At 41.6% G+C, this 19,278-nt stretch overlaps 1 protein-coding gene across 4 annotated transcripts in view; it reads right to left on the bottom strand.

The window, feature by feature from the left end:
- SYTL3 (synaptotagmin like 3) overlaps window positions 1-19,278 on the bottom strand; it is a 142,858-nt gene that overhangs the window by 6,769 nt on the left and 116,811 nt on the right. For all 4 annotated transcript variants that reach the window (XM_073627403.1, XM_073627401.1, XM_073627404.1 and 1 more), the window contains 2 exons: window positions 16,531-16,633; window positions 13,063-13,233 (listed from right to left, as the gene is read on the bottom strand). In XM_073627403.1, coding sequence (XP_073483504.1) covers window positions 13,063-13,233; window positions 16,531-16,633 — 274 coding nt within the window. The remainder of the gene's footprint in view (window positions 1-13,062; window positions 13,234-16,530; window positions 16,634-19,278) is intronic.

Genomic DNA, 19,278 nt, shown 5'->3' with positions numbered 1-19,278 from the left:
CTGCGGAACAGGGTTCTGGAAAAAATCAAGATAGAACAATATCCTGTTTTAAATGAAAACCTGACACTACCTTTGGTAGAAAATTAGGATGAGGACGTAATGCAACCTTATCCTTGTAAATAATCAAATATGGCTCTTTACAAGAAAGAGCAGCCAACTCTGATACCCTTCTTTCAGAAGATATGGCTACCAGAAAAACTAATTTCCTTGTCAAAAGGACCAAGGGAATATGGCGTATCGGCTCAAATGGTTGTTTCTGTAATGCTGACAGGACTAAATTCAAGTCCCAAGGTTTCAGGGGTGACCTAACTGGAGGATTACTGAAACAAGCTAGGAACCAGAGAGTGAGAAGCAAGTGAAGTTGAAATAATACCGATAAGGCCGAAACCTGGCCTTTGATAGTACTCAAGGCCAGTTTCATTTCTATTCCCATCTGTAGACAGTAAATGATCCTACCTATGACATATTTCCTGAGGTGCCAACCCCTGGATTCACACCAGGAGACATGTGCCTTCCAGACTCTATAATATATGACTCTGGAGGCCGGATTCCTTGCATTAATCAAGGTAGATACCACTGAACCTGATAGCCCATGCTTCTTCAGAATGTGGTTCTCAATAGCCAAACCGTTAAATTTAGCGTTTGTAAAGTAGGATGGAATACCAGACCTTGCGAGAGAAGGTCTGGCCCTGGCGGTAGGGTCCACGTGTCTCCTACCGCCATCTTTACAATCTCTGCATACCAAGATCTCCTGGGCCACGCCTGGGCCACAAGAATCACCGCCTTCTCTTCCTGCTTGATCCTGTGTAGAAGCCGCAGAAGCAACAGAACAGGAGGGAATGCATAAATCAGTGAAAACTGATTCCACGGGAAAACCAAGGCATCTGTCCCGTATGCCAGTGGATCCTTTGTCCTTGACACAAAGTTGTCGATCTTTTTGTTGAACCTGGACGCAAACAGATCCACATCCGGAATTCCCCATCTTTGACATATTGACAGAAAGATGTCGGGGTGAAGAGACCATTCTCCTGGGAGCAACTGCTGGCAACTCAAGTAGTCCGCCTGCCAATTCTCTATTCCTGGAATGAAGACTGCCGATAGGCAGGGTATGTTGTTTTCTGCCCAAGTTAGATATGATTCACCTCTCTCTGGGCCGCATGACTTCTCGTGCCCCCCTGGTGATTGATATAGGCCACTGCTGTGGTATTGTCGAATTGGATCCTGACAGGACAATTCCGTAATCTGAGTGTCCAGGCCTTCAGGGCCAGGCGTGCTGCCCGAATCTCTAGAATATTGATGGGCAAGGTCATTTCTGATTTGGACTATTTTCCTTGAACAGATGCTTCCTCCAGGACTGCTCTCCAGCCCAGAAGGCTGGCATCTGTTGTTACCACCTTCCAGGTAACTGGTAGGAAGGATTTCCCTTTTTGGAGATTCTTGGTTATCAACCACCAACTGAGGCTTTGGCACACCTTTGGGGATAAACGGATTGGGAAGTCTAGCGCTTGGACCTTCTTGTTCCAAGTCGATAGGACACCATTTTAAAAATAGAAATAATATACTGTGCTGTGAAAAATATATAGCACACTAGCAGCCAGCACAGCTATAGACAAAAAGCAATACTGTGGATATGGAAAAGTGCAGCGCTAATTATGCAAAACAAATAAAGATGTGTTACTATACATCCATACAAACACATAAATCATGATGTATTCAAACCATAAGTGTGAGACCACCATGTGAAAACAAAATATAAATATGAAATCACTATTTGAGTGATAAATTGAGAAAGTCCAAAATTCAAATGCACAAAAAAAGTCCCAAAAGTCCTACCAATATATATGCAATCCATCAAACATATGTGAAGATCCACCAGTGTGACCCTGAAGATGGGAAAATAGCCAGAAACACCACCACCATAGATAGGGGGAGGCTTGCCAGATCTCAATTACTTGGAGAGGCATATACCACCCAAATCATTAAGGCTTGTTAGGTTGATCAAACCCAGTGGAGGCAGCTGGTGCTGGATATGGCTGGATAGGTTAACACTAAAACATCAATGGGATATGGAATATGGGCCATAAAAACTTCATTGGAGAGCAGAGATTTTCTTGTCCTAATCCACGTTTCCATTAGTAATGTGATTAAGTCACATGTGGTCTCACACTTATGGTTTGAATCTATTATGATTTAGAGGTGTTTATGTATAGTAACACATCTTTATTTGTTTTGCATAATTAGCGCTGCACTTTTCCATATCCACGATAGGACACTGTTTTGCAGTAGTCTTGAATGAAATTGAGCATAAGGAACGGCCTCGAACAAAGCCACCATCTTTCCCAACAATCTCATGCAAAGTCGAAAATTCTTCTTTGCTTTGACCACCTGAATCAGTTCCCTTATCGAACTGATCTTTGCCTGGGGCAAGAACACCCTCTTCTGAGCTGTATCTATGATCAGACCCAAGTATTCCAATCTCTTTGATGGTTTTAAGGAAGATTTCTCTAGGCTGAGAATCCAACCTAGGTATTCCAGGTAGCTGACTGTGGTGACCAAACTTTGGTCTAAGCGGGCTACCGACTGGTCTATCAAGAGTAGATCGTCTAAGTAAGCTAGAATCATTATACCTTGAGCCCTTAATCTGGCTAAAGGGGGAGCCAAGACCTTTGTAAACACTTGAGGTACAGTAGCTAGACCGAAAGGAAGAGCTACAAACTGAAAATAAAGATTTTCTATCTCGAAGCGTAGATATTTTTGGTGAGCGGGAAAAATAGGTACATGGAGGTAAGCATCCTTGATGTCGATTGATGCTAGCAGTTCTCCACCTTGTAGAATGAAGACCACTGATCGTATTGACTCCATGCGAAAAGAGCGTATATTCAAAAACCGATTTAGATCTTTGAGATCTAAAATGGGTCTGACATCCCCGTTTGGTTTTGGTACCGTGAAAAGGTTTGAATAAAACCCTAACCCCTGCTCTTCCATGGGGACTACTGATATCACCTTTTGAGACAAACGATGGTCCAAAGCTTGAAAGAGATCCCTGGTGTCACGGAACGTCCCACACTCCGCTTGAGTACTTCTGTCAGTATACCGCTTCCTAAGTTCCAGAGCACGAGTCCAATGGATCTGGCTATAGGAACCCCCAAGAACTAGACAACACCAGTCTTAGAGTACATCAGAACTGTTTATTATGAATCAAAGTTACAAGACTTTATATGCCGTTGGAACCTCCTCTAACAATACAACTGTAACCTAATTAACATAATTAACATGAGCTAATTAACTAAAAAATTTACCCAGACCAGATGACAGACTTGTGGGCTTCACACAGTAGTATAAACACAATAGCTGGAGCTAATTACAATTAACAATACAAACAAAACCTAATTAACCTAATTAACATGAGCTCCAATAGGAGTCGTCCCATCTCCTACATTGTATAGAGGACAATGTGATCAGCTCATTCAATTAACATACATTACCATAAACATCAACACAGGGTTAATTAGAACAAACAACAATGAGTTGAATACCCTTAGAACCTAGACTAAACTTATTTACATTAAACACATTATAGCTGACATCAGACAGGTGAGTGGAGTTGATGACATTAGCATCTCCTCACAGGATGTGTCCCAACAGTATAATTCAGACTTATCATTCTAATATGGCATATAACGGGTTCCAGAGTCTGTGTGTTTTGGGGGGACATGGAGCTGAATCCAAAGTAACACCAACCCCAGGGTCCCCAGGCATACAGCTCACAGAGAGCACCATTCCCCCAAATGCTAGGGCCCATAATCGGTGGGCAAGAGGCTTGCGTTCAGTCCCCTCCAATAGCCTCTGTCCCGGGTGAGTCTGTCACACCTGGGAAAGTTTGATCTGAGAAAACGAGGAGAAGGGAACTCTCGGAACTCTAGTTTGTATCCTAGAGATATTGAGGAAGCCACCCATTTGTCTCGACACTCTTCCTGCCAGACCCTTGAGAACTGCAGAAGTCTTCCCCCCACTTGAGTGAGCGGGAGCGCCCCTTCATAAGGAGATCTTAGTATTTTGTTTTGTGGGTTTCCTTCCCCAGGGTCTCTTTTGTCCCTGGGGTTGACCCTGAGGTTTACCTCTTGAACTTGACAGTGGAGGCCGTCGTGACTGCCTGAAGGCCGATGCTCCTGGCACTGGAGAAGAAGCTCGCTTAAAAGAAAAACTCTTACTCCTCTTCTTAACTGGAAAAAGGGAACTTTTCCCATTAGAAATTCTTTGGATGTATTTATCCAGATCGTCCCCAAACAGCCGTTCACCGTGGAAATGAAAAACTAGCCAGGTGCTTTTTGCATGGTGCTTCGGCTGACCAATTTTTCAACCACAGAACTCTACACGTATGCACCAGCTCGAGCGTAAGTCGTGAGCCCTGGAAAATAGGATCTCTCATAGCGTCTATTGCAAAACCTAATGCCCCTGGTATCCTGGCCAAATCTTGGGCCTGCTGATCTTGAGCACCTGTTTAAACTGGTCTCTCAAGGATTGACATACACCGATTGCTGCCAGCGCAGGCTGAGCCACTGAACCTGCCAGATAAAAATAGTTTTTAAATAGGAATTCCAACTTCTTATCCGTTGGATCCTTCAGCATTTGAGCATTGCCTACCGGACAAGTCAAATTTTTATTTACAGAGGATATAGCAGCGTCAATTGCTGGCATCCCCCATTTCTTATTAAATTCTTCCTCCATAGGATAAAGTGTTGAAAACCATTTCAGAGGAAAAAAACTGTTTATCTGGGTGATCCCACTCAGAATACATAAGCTTTTTCAGCAATGAATGGATAGGAAAAGCATGAATAGTTTGGGGAGGCTTTAGCGAACCCAAACAAGAAGTGGACTCATCAACTGACTCGGCTAATGGCAGCATGAATGTGGAAAGGACCAGTTCAGTAAGAGATTGTACCATCAATCTTTCAGATTGTGAACCTGATCCTTCCGTAATTGACTCTTCAGAAGAGGAGTCATCAGCCTCTTCCTGGTCCCCTGAGAGAAATTCATCATCTCTCACCCCTGGTTCCTCAGTTTGACCTATCGCATTTAGTCCCACTCTGGGATGCAATTAAAGCATCAATCTTCTGCTCCAACGCTAAAATGGATGAGGAAAAAACCTCTTCAGTAATATAGACAGGGGCTGCAGTGTTGAAAGCAGTTGCAACACCTGACGGCCCTGATGGCTCACTCTGACCAGCCACCTCAGAACTTTCAGGGAAGGATGCCATTTTTTTTAGATGGTTCTAGGCTTTTTTTGTGGCTGAAGAAGTCCTTCTTGAGCCGCCGCCATGCAGGTGCGGTGAAAGAAAACGGCATCGCCGATAGTTTTAGCTTTCCCCTTCCCCATGAAGAGAGGGAGAGTTTAGCCCAGGTGGGGGGTGTCTGTGGAAGCAAAATCCCCCCCAAACTCACTGGAGGTCTGCCTGCTAGCCAGAGGAAAAAGCCTGCTGCTTCCTGACACAGCGTGATCTCTGAGGAAATCATGAGAAGGTACATGCTCCATACAGCCCCCAGCATGACAACATTTACCATTTAAAGGAGACATTTCATAAGAAAATGTAAAAAATTCCTTAGAAAAACTCCACTTACCTTTCCTGCCACAGCGTTTTCTGTGGTAAAACCAACAGACCCAATCTTCACCCTTCATGGTGGGTTCCGTTAAAAACACACACTCCTGGACCTGTAATAGTACCCCGCCAGTAAAACTTTATGGCTTTAAAATACCAAAGTACTGAATCCCGGGGTCCATCTATCTAAGAAGAGAGCGTTACAGGCAAAACCTCGTTTTTTCAGGCACGAGGCCCGGGTACCATTCAATTTGGACTAAAAGACACTTAGAATGGATCCGGCTGCATAGCTAGCCCCAGCAAGGATTGCTCCAGTGGTGCTCAGCACAGCACATCTTTACTCGTTACCAACACCTTAGACACTGGCGAAAAAACTGAGGTACTCCCAGTAGTAGGAGGGGTTATATAGGGAGTGGACTTCCTGTCTAAGGGTGTCCATCACCTGAAGGTGGCCTATAACCCACATATTATTTACTATGGCTCTGTGTCCCGTGATGTACGATAAGAAATGACACTTTGCTACAATTGGTCTGTATGGCTGTCGTCCCAGAAGGAAGCCTCTTCTAAAGATGATGCACAAGAAAGCCAGCAAACAGTTTGCTGAAGACAAGCAGACTAAGGACATGGATTACTGGAACCATGTCCTGTGGTCTGATGAGACCAAGATAAACTTATTTGGTTCAGATGGTGTCAAGCATGTGTGGCGGCAACCAGGTGAGGAGTACAAAGACAAGTGTGTCTTGCCTAAAGTCAAGCGTGGTGGTGGAAGTGTCATGGTCTGGGGCTGCATGAGTGCTGCCCGCACTGGGGAGCTACACTTCTTTGAGGGAACCATGAATGCCAACATGTACTGTGACATACTGAAGCAGAGCATGATTCCCTCCCATCGCAGACTGGGCCACAGGGCAGTATTCCAACATGATAACAACCCCAAACACACCTCTAAGACAACCACTGCCTTGCTAAAGAATCTGAGGGTAAAGGTGATGGACTGGCCAAGCATGTCTCCAGACCTAAACCCTATTGAGCATCTGTGGGGCATCCTCAAACAGAAGGTGGAGGAGCGCAAGGTCTCTAACATCCACCAGCTCCGTGATGTCATAATGGAGGAGTGGAAGAGGATTCCAGTGGCAACCTGTGAAGCTCTGGTGAACTTCATGCCCAAGGGGGTTAAAGCAGTGCTGGAAAATAATGGTGGCCACACAAAATATTGACACTTTGGGCCCAATTTGGACATTTTCACCTAGGGATATGCTCAATTTTGTTGCCAGCGGTTTAGACATTGATGGCTGTGTGTTGAGTTATTTTAAGGGAACAGCAAATTTACACTGTTATACAAGCTGTACACTCACTACATTACATTGTAGCAAAGAGTCATTTCTTCAGTGTTCTCACATGAAAAGCTATAATAAAATATATACAAAAATGTGAGGGGTGTATTGACTTTTGTGAGATATTATGTGTATATTATATATATATATTTATTCAAATATATGGTACAGACAAGCTATAACATTAGCAGCGCTTAAAGTTCAGTCAAATGCAGATAAAGTGACTGTTCAATTGTCCAAAACCAATCCAATTCAGATCTGTTAGGAACCTTCATTTATGGTGTGTTTCCAAATCAGAATCCCGTCACCACACCACGTGCATAATCTTCCCTATGGTCACTAACTCACCAGATAGATTCAGAACTTGGGCTTGTAATGATCCAGTGTCTTTGCACCTGGGATTGCTTCAGTCAATCTGGATATTTCTCTCCTGGATTAAAATTCCTCCACTCGTCACTGTACAGGATCACCTTTTCAGCTTCACTCTTAACCTACTCTGCTGACTATCTACCTCCTCATGGAGTAGACAGCGGAGTAGGTCTTTTATTCAAGGATAGTGATCACATTAAGCCATTTATTATCACATAGTTTTTTGGATCCTTTTTAAATCATAATAAAAACATAAATCACCCAAATGGCCCTGATAAAAAGTTTACATACCCCGGAATGTTTGGCCTTGGTACGGATACATAAGGTGGCCCACACAGGTTAAAATGGCAATTAAATGAATTTCTCACATTTGTGGATTTTCAAATCACAATTAGTGTCTGTGCATAAATAGTCAATGAGTTTGTTAGCTTTCACTTGGATGCCCTAAGCAGGCTAGATACTAAGCCATGGGGATCAGAAAAGAACAGTCAAAAGACCTGCGTAAAAAGGGAATGAAACTTTAAAAATGTGATAATAAATGGCTCCGTGTGATAACTATCCTTGAATAAAAGACAGTTTTTGGCATGATTAGTCATATTTTCAATATGAATGCCAAATTTCACAATTTATGCCAGTGTATACAAACTTTTGAGCACAACTGTATATATCTATATAGATCTATATATATAGATATATATCTAGATATATCTAGATATATATCTATATATTAACAAACAATGGGTGGGTTACCTTCCGTTCTTGTAGTCTGCTTAATCAAAGCACGGTCAAGGTGGACTCCCAATACTCCCCCAATATTTGAATAGAAGAAAAACGGGACCAATGCTTCGATGCAATTCTTCTTTACTTCAATATTCATTCCAAAATATGTACAAAAAGTGCAAGCTATCTATCCGTCCCTCGCCATATGATATGGTTTATATATATATATATATATATATATATATATATATATATATATATAGATGTCCCCATTGTCTCACTCCTTTGTAAATATTTATTAGTTGTAATTGTATTCACGGTGTGTATAGAATCTTTGGTTATAGATATAGTAGTATAGGGTTAATTCAGTTTCATGGTATAATTGATTAGATAATTGGGTCATACACCTGTGCAGTATACCTTGGGTTGGGATAAATATACGATTTTTGTATCAGTATGTCACACATAGCCAGATAAGCCTGATGAAGAGCAGTGATGCTCGCAACTGTACAGTGGCTTGCACTTTTTGTACATATTTTGGAATGAATATTGAAGTAAAGAAGAATTGCATCGAAGCATTGGTCCCATCTTTTTCTTCTATATCTATATATTATTTATATAAATTTTTAACCTACTGGTGCTGATATATAGGAAGAAAGAAGCCTTCTTCCTCTAAATCGCATAAGCTTCTCTTCAAGACTCTCCACCCCTGAGTTGGAGAATCTGGGACGGAGATACTGTATTTCAGTGTAACGGCCAGTGAGATCTTCAGATCTTACTTTCATAAACTGGCCATTTGTGACAGAATGGTTGTGTGCTGTGATGAGAAATGGAGAACATGTTCTCTGCTCCTCATCTCGGCTACAAAAACCTGGTACACACCAAAGATCAGCTGTGACCCTGAGGATCATGGCTTTTCTCTCTTTCATAAACGGACACCTTAATTTGCACTGCACATCATGCCTTTTTGATTTAATAAATAAAAAAAAAAAACTTGTGTACTCGTGATGAATAATGCCATATTTTTGTGTGTCCACTGCTGGTGGATAGTGTCAACTTCCTGTGGATCCTCTGTGGGTGGAATTAGACCCCTCTCTGAGTGTAGTATTGCACCCCTTTCTGTTGGTGGAATAGTACCCCTTTCTGTGGGTGTTCTGTGAATTAGGCTCTTGGTGAGTGGAATGCCTCTTTCTGAGGGTTTGAATAAGCCCCTCTTTCTGGTACTGCACTGGTTACCACCACCAAAAGGGTGGTGTTAAATATCGCACCTTTTTTTAGTTCATGTTTCCTTTGTAAATTCGATTTAACAGATTACTGCATGATTTTTTGCGATATTTACCGTCAATTTTTTTTCTTTCATTGTTTACCACAAAATCGTTTTTCTTTTAACCACTTCCGGACTGGATCATGACGATATATGCACTTTGAGGAGGAATATTGTTGTTATGGCAGCATCTAGCTGCCATAACCCCGGTATACTCTTCTTCAGTGAGTGGTCCGGTTTCAGATAAAAGTGGTCTCTGCAGCGTATTCACCTTGAGATCACTTTAATCGGTGGCGGGAGAGGCCCCCCCCCGTACGCTTCTGGGCCCTCCGCCGCTTACCGGAGGTGATTGGATCCTTCTCCCTGTGTGGTATGGAGCTGAGTGAGGGGAAGATGGCCCCCACCCGGCTCCTTACCATTGCAGGGCGAGAAGCGACGTCAAAACGTCACTTCCGCCCATAGCTTTTAAAAGGGACATTTTTTTTTCATTGTTTCAAACAACATTTTTTCTTTTTTTGCATTTTAGTATAAATATGATACCTGAGGTCTTTTTGACCCCAGATCTCATATTTAAGAGGTCCTGTCATGCTTTTTTTTCAATTACAAGGGATGTTTACATTCCTTGTAATAGGAATGAAAGTGATACCATTTTTTTTTTAAATAAAAAATAAAAAGTAAAATAAATAAGAAAAAAAAAAAATTTAACGCGCCCGTTCCGCCAAGCTTGCGCGCAGAAGCGAACGCATACATGAGTAGCACCCACATATGAAAACGGTGTTCAAACCACACATGTGAGGTATCACCGCGATCGTTAGAGCAAGAGCAATAATTCTAGCCATAGACCTCCTCTGTAACTAAAAACATGCAACCTGTAGAATTTTTTAAACATCGCCTATGGAGATTTTCAAGGGTAAAAGTTTGTCGCCATTCCAGGAGCGAGTGCAATTTTGAAGTGTGACATGTTGGGTATCAATTTACTTGGAAAAACATCATCCTTCACAAACCCAAAAAAAAAATTGGACTAACTTTACTGGTGTCTTATTTTTAATTCAAAAAAGTGTATTTTTAAAAAAAAAAGTGCGTTTGTAAGACCGCTGTGCGAATACAGTGTGGCAGAAAGTATTGCAACAACCACCATTTTATTCTCTAGGGTATTAGAAAAAAAAACAATATATAATGTTTGGGGGTTCTAAGTATTTTTTAGCAGAAAATGATTTTAACTTGTAAACACCAAATCTCAAAAAGAGGCTTGGTCCTCAAGTGGTTAATGAATTGGACTTTATCTACCGCATGCCATAAATTATGCAAATTAGTAAAATTATACCCTTATCACATGTGGTAAAGCTTAGTGAATTGACCCATGATGACTTGTATGACCTGATTTTTGAGCAGCCTTGGAGGGGCCTTTCTAGACCCTGGCACCCTGGTCATGTGCCACAGGTTTTCTGCTGACTCTCCTTTGCTATAATTGGGGCGGTTAGTAAGACAAACCTAACGGAATCTATGCTCAAGTTTGTTTGTAAGATTTTTTATTTAAAAAAACATTCTCATTCCCCAACCTATATTTTTCCCTCACAGCTCTTAAGAATTATGGTAATTATGGTAAATAATTTGTGTGGAGGGCTTCTGCGGCACGGACTTCCGGTTTCGGGTGTCTCTGTGAGCCGGGGCATCGCCCCTGCTATGCACGGAGGAGTGGTTTGTGGCCCCGCCTCCCAGGGGCACATGTTCCATGATGCCCTCTGTGAGGGGGTGTGTGTCCCGACACGTGTGTTGGAACCGGTTGTCCGGGACCTTTCGTGCCTCGTGGCCACTCCCCCCTGTTTGCGTCCGCGGTGCATCATCTGACCCAACGGGGAGGAGTATTTAAGGACCCACGTGGCAGTGGCCATATTGCTGTGATCCCTGGGAGCCTCACGTTGAGCTGAACTTGACATTAGGTATTTGCATTCTCTGTAACAAGGATGGAGTCCTTTTTTTATTCTTTTTGGCAAATATCAGTAATGGGAAATTCTTAAATGGATTTTCTTAAATATACACAGGTACTACTTGGCGATTGGGGGTCCACCTTACTTCTCCCTGTCTCTTTGATTGGAACATATGTCCCAACTTATGGAAGGGGTTTTTTTAACCCACAATTGAGGCAAGTATGTCTGGATTTTGATTCACCTTTCCAGAGAGAATTTACTATACCATCAATATTGTATGTTAAGATTTCCCCCTTTTTCTTTTATTGTCTTTTTCTTTTATATGACACCAGAGCTAAGAAACTATCTTCTTTTTTTTCAATTCCTGTTGCCTTTTGACATTTGAGGCTCCCAGTCAATAATTCACTCCTTTCAGATATAATTGATTCCAAGTGAGTTAAATATAGGTTTATACCCCTGCCATGGAATTTATTCTAAATTTATTTATTTATATTTGACATGGATTTATTGAATTTAATATATATTCACATTTATTGGCAGGATACCTGTAAACATCTGATATATTGTTTACTCACCCCTCCCTACGGATGACCTAGAAACATTCGGTGGTTCAAGGTTATGTGGATGCAGCATACTGCCGAATCTCATTCTTCATTTAATTTTAAAACTGCTCAGGCCCCCACACTCATATCATGAGGTAGGGCTTTTTGTTTTTGTTTTCATGAATGTCTCTTGCCTTTCATTTAAGTGCAGCCATAAATATACAAGAAACACGATATGTTTGTACTTGATGTATTAATCTATACCTTTCTTTGTTTTTGTTGCACAACTAAAGTTGTCAGATTGTAGGTTCTTATATCTAAAAACGAACCCCCACGTTCTTTCCTGAAGAAGCCATACGGCGAAACATGTAGAAAACATGAACGTGACTACAGTAAATCATTGTCATTAATAGGATGCTTTGCACACATCTATGGCTATGATTATATCGTATGTATTCCTTTTATGACATTGTTCATTTAATAAAATTTGTATATATTTTTTATATGTTGTTGTTGTTTCAATATTTTGCACCTATAAAGTCCCATATCTCCCAAATGTTTTTCTCTTAAGAATTATGTTATTTTATGTAATGTAATTATGTTATGTAATTTAGTAAGTAAGAGAATCTGGCATTTTTTAAATTGGATTATCAGGTTCATGTATTTACCTAGTCATACATCTGATCTTCAGTTTTTAACTATATTATCAAATTTAGTAAATTACAGTTCTGACTATTTAATTATTTTTCTTTTTTAACTGATTTATTAGTCTTAGTCAAATATCTGATTCTAATAGTTTTTTTTTTAAATGCTAGCAAATGTAATGCAAAACTTTCTTTGTTATCCCATATGGCTAATTATAATAAAGGCAGCTTCAGATCATGTTCTTACTATTTAAAAAAAACTACCTTAAAGTAGAAACTAACCTAATTACTAAAATGTCATAAAAGCTATAACATGTTAACGTAATTAAATGTTGCTTTCAATCTTTTAAAATCCATGGAACTCAATAAAAGAATACCTTATAATTCTGCTATCAAAAGTCCTTGTTCAGGCACTTCTTGTTATGGGATGACAACTGTTTTTCAATTGTGCTCTTGTGCTTTCACCCTGTCCCATATACCCCTGGTGAAACTTAAAAGCCGTTGTGCCAACACACATCACTCAGGCATGTTCCACTAATATTACCAGCAGAAAGCAGCACAGAGCAACACTATTCAGTCAATGCTCAAATGAATAAATGTGCACAAGGGAATTAATTCTTCATTGACATACCACCATATATTAAAATGATTTGCATTTGACTTATACCTTTGCTTTAAGCTGATACCAATGAAAGGATTGGGTGGAGTTGTCCTCAAAGTCCCATAATTCCAACGGTATTGTTACTTCTCCTAGGAAGACCTTCCTCTTCAGAGTACCTGCATGCCACACTGACACATGAAGAGTCCTTGTCTCTAGCTGGGAACGGTCAATGGTGTACTGGGAAAGAATATAACAGTAAGCAAAGGAAAGCCTGTACAGTAAGTCCATCATCTATGATGTACATGTTTTTTACTGCCAAGGCCTTTATACATCTGTATTCTATAGTCATACTTACTACCACAATTAATTACTTTTAAAGTGTATGAAAACACTTATAATGAACTCTTATTTGCTCCCTTATGGTCTGTAAGTTATACCACTCAAAGCACTTGGATATCTGTTTGACAAGTGCAAAGAAATAACTTTTAATCTTTTCAGAAATAAAAAATTTCAGAAATTGTCCTCTGTACTCTCAAACAATGTCAGTTGTGCTCAGTTCTCTCTATTTAACGCCTCACGCCTCACCTCAAGAGCAACTAGGCACACTGTCACAATCACTCTTCTGAATCTATGACAGTGGCGGCCCATCCATACAGGGCACAGGGGCGCCGCCTCCCTAATCCATGCGTCCGGCCCCTAATCTACATGCAGGGCGCTGGACGCATAGATTCCAATGGGGTTTTTTTTTTCTTTTTAGAAGCACATGATTAGAGCCTGAGCCTGAGGCTGACTAACTATGTAATTATGTAATTGGCTTCAAAGAAGGGTGGGCTTGGGGCGCAGAGCACTGCGCCCTGAGCCCACCCAGTTGCGTGACAATAGCAAATTAATATTTACTATTGCCTGCCTGATTCTCCTCCCAGGCCAATCAGGAATCTGGTCCTGAGACCCGATTGGCCAAGAGGAGAAGTGATCCTATTGGCTGCCGAGGAGGAAGAGATGCAAGGTGAAGGCACCACCCAGAGGAGATGCTTTCTGCGACCTAGACAGGGCAAGTACGAGGCTTGTGAACAACCACCAGCCACCACTGCTCAATGATCAATCTAGGGGGAATTCTTTTTGATGCTTTATGGCAAACTTGAACTTGGATGGGTGCAGGGTAAATTGGATACTCCAACAACATTAAGTAGTATCTTGAGGACACTTACCCTTCTCCTAAAGAATTTTAGCACATTTCTTGCAGCAGCAAATAGTGAGCTGAGCTACATACACAGGGACACCAGAACACAGGACAACCCAAATGAATCACAAGCAGCTCAACTGATTACAGTGGAGCCAAGACCTAAATTTGTTGAACTTAGCCCCTATTTAGGAGGGTGTGACATCAGGTTTTAATTAATTGTGCAAGTCTGATAATGTATATGTTTGATTTGCTACTAAATGAATTCCCACACATTTCCCAAATAATTTACCAGAAATTAATGCAATGCAAACAGGGCTTACTTTACAATAAACAGAGCAATGTAGAAAGCAATAGGAAAACAGAATTTGTTTAAGTACAAAGGTAGAACAATTCACTACAGGGAGAATCCATATATATTACATTGTAGACAATGTATAAATCTGCATATATTGGTATACCATTAGTTCCAAATTCAGATTTTTGAGTGGTGTTGCACCAACTTAATATCTTTATGTTCCCCAAGTTGGGATGAGCAATAACACAAGATGAGTAAAGAGATCTGGATACTACTGGATGTTAGTAGGTTGTAAGTGAGGTTGGAAAGTGGGTGGGGTAGAAGGAAAACAAATACGTAGGGTGTTGGGGTTGTCAGCCAAAGGAAAGATGGGGTAAAAGAGAGAAAAGGAATAAAGAAGGAAAGAGGGAAAATAGAAGGGGGAAACAAGAGGGAGGCACTGGGGAAGGTCAGGGGGCCCTATAGTGGCACAGGGGGAAATAGGAATAACTGAGGGGCTGACCTGGAAAAGAGATTAGGTGTAAAAAAAAGCCAGGGAATAAAGCAAGAATGCATAGGACTTTTAAATTGGGACGTTTGTCCTCCTGCAGGGCAGAAAAATTTGCAAGGAACATTGTTTGTGTAACTGCGTGTTTAAACTCCCTATTGGGTGTAGAGGTTGTCTTCAACGCTTTTTTGCAGCAGCGGCAGTGAAGATGTGAGTTGCCAACTTAGATTGGTACCTGCTACATTCAAAACGTGGTTTGCAGAGGATAACTTCAATGGAATTTCAGGCTCTGGGTGTTTTTGTTAGGGTGTGGTGGATTTGTGTTTGGGTGACGGATACTTATTCCTGACCCCTATATTTTGTACATTACATACTCCCAACCTCCACATTCTGTATGTTAGATACCACTGACCCCAGCATTTTCTGCTTTACATGCTCCTGAACGCTGTATGTTGTACTTCTTATACTACTGAATTGTGCACTTGTACATTGCCTATTACTGACCCTGAATTCTGTATGTTACACACTCCTGACCTCTGCACTTCTGTGTACATTGCACACTACTGACCCCTGCACTCTGTGTGTTACATACTAGTGACTTCTGCACTCCATGTGTTACATACTACTAACCACCCTGTGTATTATGTAGTCCTGACTCCTGCATGTTGTGTTACATACCCCCGTCCCCTGTATTCTGTGTGTTACACAATATTGACCCCTGCATTTTGAATGATATGTTCTCCTGCCCCCTTCATGTTGTACATGACATACTCTTGACCCATGCATGCTGTGGTATTCCTGACCTCTGAACTCTGTACATTATGTATTCCTGACCCCTGTCCTCTGTACACTGTGCTGTGCAATACCTTATTTGGCTCCTGCACTCTATATGCTATATTATACAGTACATACTTCACCTTTTATTGCTACAAGGACTTTGGCATATTTGCGAGTAGACTTAGGTTCTATTTAACCATACCTTCTTAAGCCCCTCCCACTTTTAGCACAATGTGATCACCCCCACCATTTGCCACAGCACATTGTATCATTGCTTTCTTCAGAGTACCCCAGGTCTTTCACAATCCTAGAAACACCCTTGGTAAGGAATATAGTTGAGATGCCATGTCGGGGGTGAGCTGGCCATTTCTGCATTTCTGTTTGAAGATAGTGGAAGAGCAGGGGGTGTCCATGTGGGTTGCCACTATAGATTTAAAAATCCTAAGGCTTCTCTGTTTGTGTAGGATTAACCCATTTATTACTGGATATTACAGACAAAGCACAGCAGAATGTTTCAGGGTAGTATGGGCTTTTTAGCACCTGCAAAACATCAAACTATTGTGCTGTATTTTTGCAGTGATCTGCATTAATAAATGGCTTAATCTCATAGAGTATGGGAAGCCTCAAGATTGTTTTGCTTTCTAGACATGTTACACAGATTATTAAATCTGTGAGACCCGGTGTGTGCCTGTGAAAGCCAAAGTTAGTAAATGTTGTATATATCAGTTTAGCCCTTTTAGTTAGAGCAATCAGATTACATACGTGTAAAAAAAAATAATTTCACAATGTTACCTTTAAACTTTCATTGAATATTGGGTCCACTGTATTTTTTCTAACACTTGTTTTCATTTTACTAGCAGAAGATCTATCTGGAAGCAAGTATGTCTTCACATATCTTAAAAAAAAAAAGAACTTCATAAAATTAAAAAGGCACTTGAGTTGTACAGGGGAATCTGCAAAATAAAAAAAGTTACTTTGTCAAGAGAACCAAGAACAAGTTGACTGCTGCTAGTGCTATGGTTCATTTTCATTTAATTCATCTGTATATATTTACTACACTGTGGTTGGTTGCACTCCTCTCCCACATTTATCTTAGCAAACTATGTTCTTTTCACTGTTGCTATACTTTGTGACACCTCACAATTTTTGACACAAAACATTAACTGGTCAGCTTCAAGCCCCTTCATCATTTATTTTATTTTTATCATTTATTTCTGAAGAATCGATAGTGGTCTAAAAACTTGCATGGTAACTTATTTATTTTACCAGAAAGGGCAAGTGTGAATTTTTGAGCTCAGCCTAAACTATTTTAAAGTTAAAAGTCAATCAGACAAAAGCACAGGTGAAATACATACACAGGGACAGTTTTCTTTTCCAAAGATTTGTATTTCTGCCCCCTCAAAAGATTTGTATCTCTGTCTATTCTGTCCTAAGACCCATAACACTTAAATGGTACACTGTCATTTAACCACTTTCTGTGAGCTCAGGCAGTCAGTGACATACCCCAGGGTAAGCCTGGGCTGTATAAAATACCCAATCACGTGCAAGAAAAAAAAAAAACAGCAATTTTGCTTGTACGTGATTGGATGATAGAGGTCAGCAGAGCTTCTGCTCATTTACTAAGCTCTTGAGCAACTGCTTTTTCAGAGTGCAACTGCACATCACAATGTGAATGCTGTGATATTCAGGAGTGAAAACCAGTGATGCTGGAGAAGATAAAGGAGACTCTCCTTGTCACGTGACTGGCTAAAATTAAGATATGTATACTGAACATTTTTACTAAGGTTAAGGGTGCAGAGAGAGGGATCAAAAATCTGGAGCTGGGCTTTAGACAATCTTGTACTAATTTTGATCTCTTCTCCTCTCAGCAAGTTCCTTGTAAGCATATGTGCATATATCACACCTGATTAGCCTAAAGCAGGGGTCCTTAAACTTTTTAGACAGGGGGCCAGTTCACGGTCCCTCAGACTGTTGGGGGGCCGCATTATAGTTTAAAAAAATATGAACTAATTCCTATGCACACATCTTATTTGTAGTGCAAAAAAAAAAAAAAAACAGGAAAAAACAGTACAATATTTAAAATAAAGAACAATTATAATCAATATGAACTTATCAGTATTTCACAGACTCCCCTCATTACAGAACCACTCCCAATCACAGACCCCCCCTCCCCATCACAGACTCACCCCATAACAAAGCCCCCCATGACAGATCCCCCCATCACAAAGCCCCCCAACACAAACTCCTCTCCATCACAAAGCCCCACATAACAGATTCCCCCCATAACAGACTCCCCCATATCACATACTTCCCCCATCACAGATACCCCCATAACAGACGCCCCATCACAGACTTTCCCCATAACAGACTCCGCCATCACAGATCCCCCATATCACAGACTCCCCCATATCACAGATCCCCCATATCACAGATCCCCCATCACAGATCCCCCCATATCACAGATCCCCCCCATATCACAGACTCCCCCATATCACAGATCCCCCCATATCACAGACTCCCCCATATCACAGATCCCCCATATCACAGATCTCCCCATATCACAGACCCCCCCATATCACAGATCCCCCCATATCACAGATCCCCCCATATCACAGACTCCCCCATATCACAGACTCCCCCATATCACAGATCCCCCCCATATCACAGATCCCCCATATCACAGATCCCATATCACAGATCCCCCCATATCACAGATCCCCCCATATCACAGACTCCCCCATATCACAGATCCCCCCCATATCACAGATCCCCCCCCATATCACAGATCCCCCCATATCACAGACTCCCCCCATATCACAGACTCCTCCCAGATCCCCCATCACAGATCCCCCATATCACAGACTCCCCCCATATCACAGACTCCCCCATATCACAGATCCCCCATCACAGATCCCCCCATATCACAGATCCCCCATATCACAGACTCCCCCCATATCACAGACTCCCCCCATATCACAGACTCCCCCATATCACAGACTCCCCCATATCACGGATCCCCCCATATCACAGATCCCCCCATATCACAGACTCCCCCATATCACAGACTCCCCCATATCACAGATCCCCCATCACAGATCTCCCCATATCACAGATCCCCCCCATATCACAAACTCCCCCATATCACAGATCCCCCCATATCACAGATCCCCCCATATCACAGACTCCCCCATATCACAGATCCCCCATATCAGACTCCCCCATATCACAGATCCCCCCCATATCACAGATCCCCCCATATCACAGATCCCCCATATCACAGATCCCCCATATCACAGACTCCCCCCTATCACAGACTCCCCCCATATCACAGACTCCCCCATATCACAGACTCCCCCATATCACCGACTCCCCCATATCACAGACTCCCCCCATATCACAGACTCCCCCATATCACAGACTCCCCCATATCACAGATCCCCCATCACAGATCCCCCCATATCACAGATCCCCCATATCACACTGCCGCCCCTTGTATAATATCACAGCACTCCCAATCCCCACTGTTACCTGTATCACCGA

This window comes from Aquarana catesbeiana, linkage group LG04 (assembly GCF_042186555.1).
Source record: "Aquarana catesbeiana isolate 2022-GZ linkage group LG04, ASM4218655v1, whole genome shotgun sequence".
Taxonomy (NCBI): Eukaryota; Metazoa; Chordata; class Amphibia; order Anura; family Ranidae; genus Aquarana; species Aquarana catesbeiana.
Note: the sequence above shows the minus strand (reverse complement) of the source record. Positions and strands in the feature narration are given on the sequence as shown.